The sequence below is a fragment of the Mesoplodon bidens genome (genome assembly GCF_964165515.1).
Source record: "Mesoplodon bidens genome assembly, chromosome: 17".
Taxonomy (NCBI): Eukaryota; Metazoa; Chordata; class Mammalia; order Artiodactyla; family Ziphiidae; genus Mesoplodon; species Mesoplodon bidens.
The window spans coordinates 11,864,679-11,875,879 of record NC_138174.1 but is presented as its reverse complement, the minus strand read 5'-3'; the positions used below and the strand labels follow the sequence as shown (position 1 = coordinate 11,875,879).

The 11,201-nt window shown below is 41.9% G+C and overlaps 1 protein-coding gene across 2 annotated transcripts in view; it reads left to right on the top strand.

The window, feature by feature from the left end:
* Positions 1-11,201, top strand: part of DCLK1 (doublecortin like kinase 1) — a 325,626-nt gene that overhangs the window by 260,568 nt on the left and 53,857 nt on the right. Inside the window, exons 7-8 of one of the 2 annotated variants that reach the window (XM_081214510.1) lie at positions 5,621-5,705; positions 8,627-8,735. In XM_081214510.1, the coding sequence (XP_081070636.1) occupies positions 5,621-5,705; positions 8,627-8,735 (194 nt within the window). Of the gene's footprint in view, positions 1-5,620; positions 5,709-8,626; positions 8,736-11,201 lie in introns of both variants that reach the window. The other variant, XM_081214509.1, reaches the window with a different exon arrangement.

The window sequence follows — 11,201 nt, the reverse complement described above, 5'->3', positions numbered from 1 at the left end:
AAATATATCATAAAATAACTATAATAACAAACTTGATTACCCAACTTTAATATAGAACAAAAATCCATAATCTGTTTCATTCTTAATATGGTATATAAGGGAGAATAGAAAGTTTACTGGCCTAGTTAGAAAAAAATTTTTTACATTAACATTATTATAGAAGTCTAAAATTCTGGTTTTAAATCTAACATTTTTACTAGGTTCATTTTAACCTTAAAATTATAGTTTGCTTTAATTGGTTCTCTTTATTATTTCCATGATAACCTACATATAGTCAGTACTCAAAGCAATAATGGTACAGCTGGAAGGAATGTTTACAAATTTATAAAATTCCAGATTGTGCTTCTACTTTCTGAATATAATAGACTTCAAAGTGAAATGGAGCAGGTGCCTGAAAGAGTAGTGCTGGGAATGCAAACTGAGGAGTAAATCATGGAGGGCATTATTTTATTGAGAGGAGATTCCCCTTCCAAACTATGATTTCACAGCGAGAAAGTCCTAAGAGGACACCTGGTGCCCACCAAGACAAATAGTTGAGATTCTAAATGTACAGATCCTGGCTTTAAGTGAGCATAGTGACTAGACGGTAGCAACAAAGCAGACTGCCCCGTACAACAGAGTCATAACTAAACGTGTTTATTTTTGATATCTTGGCTCCGTGGTTTCACTAACATAGATTTAATGCCAGTATTCCCATTTTCATTTTCTCTTCCTCTAAGTAAACCTATTTTATGAATGACAGTTCTACAGTCCTTTGAAAACTTTGACCAAATGTTTATAACTTCTTACGCGTTTCAGTATTCATTCTGAGTTATGCATGTGTTTGCTATGCCGTAAACTTTAAGTTATGCGTACTATGGAGAAAGCAGACAAGGGAGTTTGGAAAAAGGAATTACTTTTGTGCCTTGTTTCAAGTAATGGAGCCTTGTTAGTTATTGTAGATTGATGTCATCAACTTATTGTTCTCTACCCACTTGGAAAGTAAATGAATATATGTTTTTTTCTATATACACAGAGTCCCTTGGATTTCAAGCTCTCTACACAAAGGTTATGGTTTAATTTTGTTATATGAGATCATCTTTAGACATTCTGTAGTCCTCAAGTCAGGATCACCAAGACAATTATTTGAGTTTGTTAAATATTTGTTGGTTGTGTTTCCTTTATAAAATTGATCCAGTTGATTTCTAAATTCTTTTACTGCCATTTTCCAAAAAAAAAAAAAATGTTAAAGTAATAACTGCATGCCAAGACAGAATGTGAAGTGGAAACAATGTAATTGTCCAGACAAAGCTAAAGTTATCTGTTGAGATTTTTCTACCTTGATTACATCAGTTGGATCAATTGGATATTTTTGTAGTCATTATTTGGTGTGGACCCCAGCTGAGTGCCATTAATACAAATGGCAGGAGGAACTCGTACCATTTTATGTTTGAAATGAACTGTTTTTTACTACATAGTCGTCAGATACATCTTGGTAAAATGTGGTTAGAACTGTTATGTCAGCTTTCTCACTTACTTCAAAAAAGTGTGATATGTTCTCCATCTGTTACATGATCCAAAGCTAAAGAGCTACACTTAGGATGTGTTCTTACTTAGGCCAGTGCTTTTATGAAGGTGTGCCATAAAAGCATCCAGGTGCCAGCAACCTGTCCACCTGGTTCCCATTAAATCTGCCTGGAAGCGATGACATTTCAAATGTCAGAATATCTCTTAGAGCAGCTAATTGCATTAAATTCTAAAATAACTATGTTTTGCACTGTACACCCATATGCCTTGGAATTCGCATACTGACTGAAGCAAACACAAAATCTTATCATCATGTATCCTATAAAATGGTTTACCTTCTCAGAAAAACCAAATAAGTAAATTGATTTCATTTATAAGCATGCAAAAATATAAGTGGGTCTTTTAGCTTCTGTAGGTCATAGATAAAGGCTGATTCATCTCATTGGGTTAATTCTAAAGAACAAGAACCTACACATTTTCCCTTTAGTATTTTAAAAATCCTTCAATCAGACTTATGGGCAATAATCAAAATGTTCCCACGCCGTCTAAGGTAGTATATTTAGGAGTAGTTACCAGGGTACTCAAAGGGCTGTGGTGGTTACTGAATGACTTCAACTGGGAGAGACAGCAAAACTGTTAAGTGACGAAATCAGAATCCAAATATAACGGGCTGGAAGGATATGAATGTAATAAATATGACATTAACATGAGTAAATGAGAAGTCTTAGACTTGATCCAAAACACCAACCTCTCAAATACAGAACAAGGATATCTAACACACTGTGAGCTCAGTGTAGGCTTAAAAGTTATGTTGTTACTGTTAAGCCAGTATGATCTTCAAGTGCATTAATATTCTATTCACAAGGAAGAAAGCTCTACCCTTCTCTCTCTGTGCTGGTCAGGGTACACCTAGAATATTGCATTTGTTTTGAGCACCAGCATTAACCAGAGAAATCAACAACTGGAGGGTCAAGGGGTCACGGGGCCCTGTCTGCTGACTGACAACCCAGAAAACTGGGATTATTGAAATTGAGAAAGAAAAGACACAGAAGGGGCCAAGTATCTCTTTCCAAATATCGGAAACATTGTCCTATTGGGAAATGCACTGTACTGGGTGGCTCCAGAGGTGAGAGCTAAGAACCACAAATAGGAAGCGTAGAGGGGCATCATTTGAACGAAACTTAAGGAAGAACTTTCTTTCCCTCATTGACAATTAGGGGGCTGCCTTAGGAAGTAATGTGTTCAGTATTGGAGGTGTTTGGACAGAGGCCATTTGACCACATGCCTGGGATTTTTGTAGTGGGCATTTGGTCTCTCAGTGGAAGTAGGGTAGAACAGGTAATATTTAAGGTCCATTTCAGTCCCTGAAATTCGTTGAATCCATGAATGGTCATTGTCTTGGAAAAGTGCATAATGTTAACTATCTTACTTCTTTGGGGAAAAGAAGAGATAACACCGTTAGAAATTTAATACATTTATTCTATGTCATTTGAGCATAGTAAATAAAATGAGAACTTTCCATTTTCAGGGTACCGTGTTTGTAATTAAATGTTTTTCTCTTACAATTGTCTGTTACCTTCAGACAGTATGAAATTTGAAATGACTTGGAGTATGTTTTCAAACCTAAAGTTGAAAATAAGCAATTTTAAACATAAGCAGACTTGTGTTAACCCTACTTTTTTTTTTTTTTTTTTTTTAACCAGAGCCTTAAAAGCTTGAGGGGTTTTTTTGTTCATAAGGTGGAGAAAAACACAGCTGGCACTATGGCCAGCTTTCAGGGCATCAGATATTTGGTGGCACTATTGAAAATGCAATTCATTAGTTGATAAGGCAGTTTAGTGAATAATATCCAGCGAGTTTATTAAACATTACAGTTTAAAAGATGTTTTCGTATTATTGGGGTCAGAATTCTGTATTGAGGATCTGACGTTCTTATTAAAACAAGATTTTGGAATTGAGTCCATAAGTCGTGGACATCTTTGCTAGGAAATACGCTACTAGTCTATTAACTTGAATGCTTGATTCTGAAAGATGTGTCTTTGTATTCTAAAATCTAAAACGCCATATGACAGGACAGCTCCTGCCATCCCAAACCGCAGTGTGTCTGCATGATTAAACACCATTTGTGATGCTGCTGGAAGAAATTCAAGGATCAGAAGGCCCAGAAGACAAAGTCTACATTTTAGACATTTCCTTACTGCTTTTCTGCTTGGAACACCGTTTGTCTACAGCACGAGCAACGACACAAGGGATAAAAGATCTCCCTGTTCTGGAAAACACACACCTTCCCCTCAAATGCGGTAGCATTAATGTTTCTTTTCTCCAGACCTCGACATCATAAATATGCCTTGTCTCAGCCATGTATCCCAATATTATAAATATCAGGTTTTCACAAACAAACATCCGTAAAAGTCAGAAGAGCACACTTATAGGCTCATACATTTATAGTGCCTTCGACAGAGTTGGTTATGACAACACAGTTAGTGTCCCAGCAAGAAAAACTCTGTTTCAGGGTCACAATCTGAATCCTTTCTGGCCTGCCACAGGACAAATGCGTGCTTCTGGTCACAAAGGGAGTTTGAATGAGAGAGGATGGAAACAGCTCAAGTCACCAGGCTGATGGATTGGGGGATTATTACAGTACTGGAAAATAAAAGGCACATCACACAGACTAGGTGACCTTCAGGCATGTGGTGTACTAGAGTAACCACAAAACTTCTAGAAAGTCCTATGAGGAAGCAGATGCATCAATGTCATGAATTTAACTTGTATTCCCATCGTGTCACCTGTCAGCTTTGATGAATGAACTCATCCCATGGAACGTGGCCATCTTAGCGCACCCAGGAGAATGTGCTATGGCAGTTGACTCAAGTGGCGTTGCAGTGACTGAAGTAGCGTTTGCCCGATTATTTTCATCCTTTGGGTGAAAACTAAAATCTCTGAATTTCCTGATATTGTTGGGCGTAATGACAGTACGTAAACCTTCTCTTCCTACTTACTTTGTGCGCAGTTAAGGCTGGATGGAATGGGGAGGAGGTTGAAGGGAGACAGGTAAGCAGAGCAGAAGTAGGTCACCTTTGCTTCTCACCACCTCTTCATTATTAATTCAACTACAGACGCTCTCTCCCTTCTCTCTGCTCCACAGACAGCCGGCACCATGCGCCAGTGCCGCCCCTCACCGCCTCCAGGCTCCCATCAGGCCAGCCAAGTGGATAAACCCAGGGAAACAGAAGGAGGATCTTTTAGGACAAGCTGTGTTCACTATTTAGAAATAGCATTGAAATGTGCAAATTGGTTTCTCAAGGGATAGATAGAGGAATGGAAAGATTCATTGTTAAAGAACTGCCTCGTGGCTGATGACAGTATTAAATATTTGGTATTGTTTCATCCTCTGAGCTTTGTAATATAGTCGTTACCCTGTTTGCTCTCATGGGTCTTGGGTCCAGATACACCCAAAATTTACAAAGGAATCACAGGCTTAGGCTTTCAGTTCTATCTTTGCCTCAGGAGTACAAGTAATAATAAGTAAATGTTTCTTGCTATGTAACATTTAATGTGTCAATAACTTGCTTAGTGCTTATGCCTTTATGTCAAAGTGGAATTAAGAAACCCACTCTTTAACCTTTCTCCAAGGAGGTGGCAAAGCTGAATATTTTTTAAAGGATATTCCATAAAAAACAAACTGAAGAAAAATTTTTTCTATGGTACTAATAGAAAAAAAAAAAAGAGAGAGAGAGATCAGAATGACCCCTTATCTGAAGCCTGTTTGCAGATGAGAGTGTGGAAGAGTGAGGTGAGGTACCTCAAATCTGCCAAACCTAAACAGTGAGCAAAAGAATGCGAATTTTGAGAAAAAGAAATAAAAAGTCATGGAACATCCAAATGGACAATGATGAGCCTGACTTAGTTAATGCCATCTCTTATTGGGTAATAGGGTCGGGGGAGAGGTAGTCCTAACTGAATAGTCTAAGAACCTCCCTTTCCTAGTGTTAAGACCAATTTCTCCCTGGTGGTGGGTACGGTTACCTCCCGAGATTCTGGGCTGGGCACAGCACCTGGAGACTCGGGTAGTGGGACCGAGGATGTTTATCCTCTGTTTCTGTTCCCCCCCCAGAGCTCTCAGCATGGCGGCTCCTCCACTTCGCTTGCATCCACCAAAGTCTGCAGCTCGATGGATGAGAACGACGGACCTGGAGAAGGTGGTGAGTTTTGGACTTGGTGTCCGAGGAGAAGGCTCAGCTTGTACTTGGGCAGGGGATGCGCCGGCTTAATTTACACCCACCAGGAAACTGTCACTTCTCCAGCAGGATGAGCCCGAAGCAGCTTCAGAGGCTCACAGCAAGGGGGTAGGATTGAACGTGGCTCCCACCAGGGATGGTATCTACTCTCGGGGGCCAGGAAGAGGGAGCTAGCCTAATGTGGAGACGTTTCCCATCCTCTGAAGGTATGAGCAACCTAACAAGGCCAGCTGTTGCCCACTTTGCAAATAAAAGGGGGTAATTGTTGCCTTTGTGGTTCCAAATTCTGTTCACTTTTGGAACAAGAAAGACATCTCTACTCGTGGCCTCTCCCGTTGCGGAGCACAGGCTCCGGACGCGCAGGCTCAGCAGCCGTGGCTCACGGGCCCAGCTGCTCCGCGGCATGTGGGATCCTCCCGGACCGGGGCACGAACCCGCGTCCCCTGCATCGGCAGGCGGACTCTCAACCACTGCGCCACCAGGGAAGCCCCTACATCTTTACTCTTTTGCTTGACTGTGATAGCCCTGCAGTCCCTCTGTCTCTCTACTAGATGATATTGAAAGAGATTGTGTTAGGAGAGAAGCACACACTCTAACTTAAGTGAAGTCAACATGTGAAAATCTGGCTTTACAGAAAGAATGAATTGATGGCAATTGCAAAAATATTCTTTGGACCTTAAGTGAATTCACTTCAGAAAGTGGTGAGATGACGTGGATTCCAGAATAGACTTTTTTGCTAACTCCTGGGTTGTTTTAGATAAGCCTCTTCTGCTCTCCACAGCTCAGTTTTTCTTCTATGAAATGGAGATTGTAATATATGCCTATTTCCTCCCTGGGGGTTATTATCAGGCTCAAATCAATTATGAGAAAGTATTTAGAAACTAAAGTATAAAACTGATATGATCAAGCCACTGTTACAGAATCGGCACCCCTTATTTGTTTTAAATAATATGATTTAATTTTCCGATAAAGTACCATTTGGGGGAAACGCTTTTATTATGTTACGTGAGATACCTGACTTACCCAAGGATTATTTCCTGACTACCATGTAATATCAGACTGTTTTTGGTATTTCCAGAAGTATGGAATTCAGCCATCCAGAAGCCTCTTTTGTTCCAATGCGTTTTATTTACCTAATGAAATGAAATGGTCCTTGACGGAGCCTTTTTGGCTAAGTCTTCTTAGCCAGAAGCCTTAAAAGATACATTTTTTTTTCAATAGTCAGGAAAAAAGTCCCAAGCCATGTGCTCCAGATGGGTGCCCAGCGGAAGGACGGGTGGAAGTACCTCCCTGCGTTTCCCGTCGGAAGCCAGGGTTGCCTCTGACAGCTAAGGATGGTTACTTTTACTATCCGTGTAGTAAAGAGCCTTAAGACCGCGTCATCCGAGAGATATTTTGTAAATTCGGGTGCTTTGCAGTGGATTTGAAACTTCTCCAACCATTTTCTGTAATAACCATGGGCGAGACAAAAATCCCCAGGCTGAATCCTTCAAACGGAGGCAAAATTGTGGCTTCTTTGGGGTGAGATGGATGGTGGGGTGGGGGGAGTGGAGGTAAGTCCCCAGGTCTCGCTCTATTCCGGAGACCACTGAGATAGCTTCTAGTGGGTTAAACGTAAAATGTCACCTGCAAAGAGGTGCAGAGGTTGCACAAATGCCGAGGACAAAAGCAGCAGCAGCAAATGTCCTACATTTGAACACGCTTTCCAGAAATTTCCTCCACTCTAGAATCCAGAGTGGTGCAGACTGGAAATGATCACAAAACCAGAATAAGTAAGGGTCCTAAAGCAGCTATCTGCTGATTGTGAGTTTCCATTTCCCGTTCCCCAACCCTGCAGACTAAACTCAAGGAGAACACGGAAATCACCAAGAAAGCCCATTTGCCACCTACGGTTTTAATTTTATTTTGAGAAGAAATGTTTAGTCTCAGTTTATGATTAAAGGTCAGAAAAGGAGCACATTTAGAAAGCACACTAGGCTTCCATCACATTTTGTATTCAGGTTGCCTGAGGGAAAGCCAGGATTTATAACTTTAAAGCATGTAAATTTTAGAGCCCAGCTATAAAAGCCTTTTTATACCCCTAAGATGTTAAGGGTTATCCATTGTATTTATGTGACCTAAGTGTGGCTTATTTAGTTTTATGGCCTTAGATATTTAAAGCATTATCAGGCATTTGTAAAATATTTCAAAATGCATTTTAAGGGGGAAAATGCGTTATGTTAGTGGCACTAACATAATTGAAACTACAAAACTGTTCTGTTCACAGACATAATAGATATTGCAGTTTTAACTCAACATCTGCTGCTCAGGTTGCTGGTGAGAAATTTGTCTAAAATCTGCTCATTGATACTGGGGAGGGGTGGCAATCATTGCTTTAGTTCATAAGGAATTTTATGGAGATCTCTATTTCAGGATGTCGTAAAGCTAAGTGTCCAAACAGCAGGCATTTTTCATACTTGTACAATGTCAGGCGGCCCATAGTCCCTTACGAACTGCATTTTCCTCCCTACCTAGGAAGGTCATTTTTCTGGACACCATGGGTATGCAGTAAACGCTATTGATCAAATTGGCACGAAATGAAAAGTGAACCTTCCTCCTCAGAATCCCCACTGCGGCCGAAAGCATAAGTTGCTCTTACCTAGGTGGCAGTGGACCCCATACATTTTACGTTTCCTTTTAGTTTATCATTTGTCTTAGTAATAACGGATGATGATGCAATGTCGGCGAGGAGGTGGGAGTCGGGGACTGGCCTCCCTATACAGAAAATGACATATTGACGCTGAATCAGTTCCAGTCTATTAGATGATACTTCTAAACGTCTCTTTTGTGCAACATCTGTGTTCCCTTTTCTACCAATAAAAACATACTAATGATTCTTTCAGAAGTGCTGGAGGAAGGCTTCCAGATTCCAGCCACAATAACAGAACGATATAAAGTCGGAAGGACAATAGGAGATGGAAATTTTGCTGTTGTCAAGGAATGTGTAGAAAGGTGAGAAGGATATCATTTGCATTGAGCTTTAAAGGAAGCACTTGGCGTTATGTTTTCCGAGACAGCGTCTTTATTTGCGGTCTGTGGCACATATGGAATAGGTTAATGTCTCAACTCCAGATGTAAAAAATACTTAAAAGAAAGGAAAGCCCATCTAACAACAGATTTGAAAAATGTAGTGATTCCTGGGGACAATCTATAAATTAAGGACTTTGATTTTTCTTTTTAATGTACTCAGCAAAACTTTGCCAGAGCTTTCAGGTAAGTCCTCTTATTTTGTTAAACAAACAAACAAACAAACAGAACTATTGAATAGTTTTTTCGGCACTTTTTGGAGACATTTTGTAAAGGTCAGAACATTCTTATATGGGGTGTATATCTCTAACATATAACTTTCATAAAATTAAATACAGTAACTTCAAAAGACTTCAAAATGTATCTGTTCTGATCCTGACGAAAACAGCATTTAGTACATTAAAATGTTTTAAAATGAATGAGCTAGGCACTCTTGTGGGCCAAAGGGAAGGACTTAGAGTGAAAGGTTTATCCCTGGGACCTTGATACCTAATCAAGGACAGTAGCTGGGGCTACTGGTTGGAGAAGTGACAAGTAATAGTCATAGCCCAGATCAAGACCGCCTCAAACCCTAAGCCCAGCGTGAGATTTGGAGTTCGTTTCTTAAGGGGGACCCGGTCAGCCAGCAACTTCCCCTCAGGGCTGCTGAGCAGAGTACTGGGTAGCCGGGGACACCCACCTGGTTCCTTCAGGGAGCGTGTCCGCTGGCTTCCTGGGGGCTGGTCTGGGCTGAGCACCTTCCCCACTGCTTTTCTCTGCTCCCCTTTCGCCTACTCCCTGGGAGGGGGCCCTGTGCGCTGCCGAGTTCTCAACACTGTGTGGAAAGAATGCTTTTATCTCCACCTCCGCTCAGAGAGGACGTCTCAGACTAGAGGCTCTGTCTGCAAGGCCCAGAACTTATTTTTCTCCAGGTCCTTTGACTTAGAAATGAAGATCCATGCCACCTTAGAGCTGGACGTCTGCCCAGGGCCTCAGACACCGTGAGGGTCCTGAGTTTGGCCAGTGACCACTGATTTGCGTCCCTTCACCCTTTGCCCGACTAAGGTAGTGGAGCCCTCCTTAGGCTCCCCTGGGGGCAGTGGGTCTCAGACTTTGCCCCACTCAACATAGCAGGTGGGCCAAGCCATTCCTGAGGACGGTGACAGCGGCCCCTAGAGCAGCCGCTCTGGGTCGGGGACGGGCATGAGTGACAGGCAGCTTGAAAAACCCCTTTGCGGATCCTGCTACCCCGCTTTTCCCCTCTCCCCCTCAGTCCCCCACTCCCACCGGGAAGCTTGACCATCTGTTGCATGACTGAGAAATATAGAAATTTTCCCATGACTTTCCTGGGCCTCACACCTCCTCAAACAGGAGCAGCCACTGTTTACTGAGCATAAACTATATACAAGGCCCTTAACTTACGATACTTCATTTAATTATCATAATAATCCCATAGTTATGGGATTCTTATATATAATCCCTAAGTGTTTCCATCTCATATAAATAATGCCCGGAGAAGCTAGATGCCCAAGTAAGTTAAGTACTCAGCTAGGAAGTACTTAGCAAGGCATGGGTGCAAGTTCAGCTCCAAAACCCACGCCTTCGGACCACTCTGCACCAGTGCCTCCTGCCTCGGACCAGGGGTCTTCCGTAAGAACGTGGCTTCGCTGAGCCAAAGTCACACACAACACATTTGTCCCTGTACAAAGAAGACAGAAGTTAAGTCGGGAAAGCCATCCCCAAAGTAATGGGTGGAAGTGTGTGTGCATTTATATAATTTTATATTTCATTGATACCTTTTACTGATAGCAGACCCGGCCCTTTTACACTTAATTTCCTCTGCAGCCAGCAGAAAACCCCGTGTCTGGCAGATCCCCGTGCCCTTCCCCCGCGGCGCCTGGTTCCTTGCCAGGGTGCGTCATCTGTTGCGTCTGGAGTGGTGGCCATGTGCTCGTCCTCGGAACACGATAGCATCTCAGTCCCACAGTCCCGGTCTTCCCATGATAGAAATTTATCATTTCTCCATCCTGAATTAATTTCTTTCTTTCTGGTTTGGATTGTGTTCGTTTTGCATGAGTTCACCTCGTGGGTCTCATACGAATCGTCAGAGTCTAAACACCAGATCGCTCCCCAAAAGTTAGTATTCGGCTCCCGCAGAACAGGGACATATGGCATCTGCCCTCTCTCCCCAGAGGTATCACGAAACAATCTTTTAATATTTTCCAGAGGTCCAGGAAAATAAAAGGGGACTAAGAATGTTTTGAATGGCGCACGCTGCTTGCGGGAGTGCATTCTGTCCTATTTTAAAGGACGAATATGTATTAAAAAGAGCAAGTACGCCTCTCCTCCGTTAATAACATGGTGTCACAGGGAAGGTTTTCCTGCAGTAATGGACGCAGTAACATTGCTGCA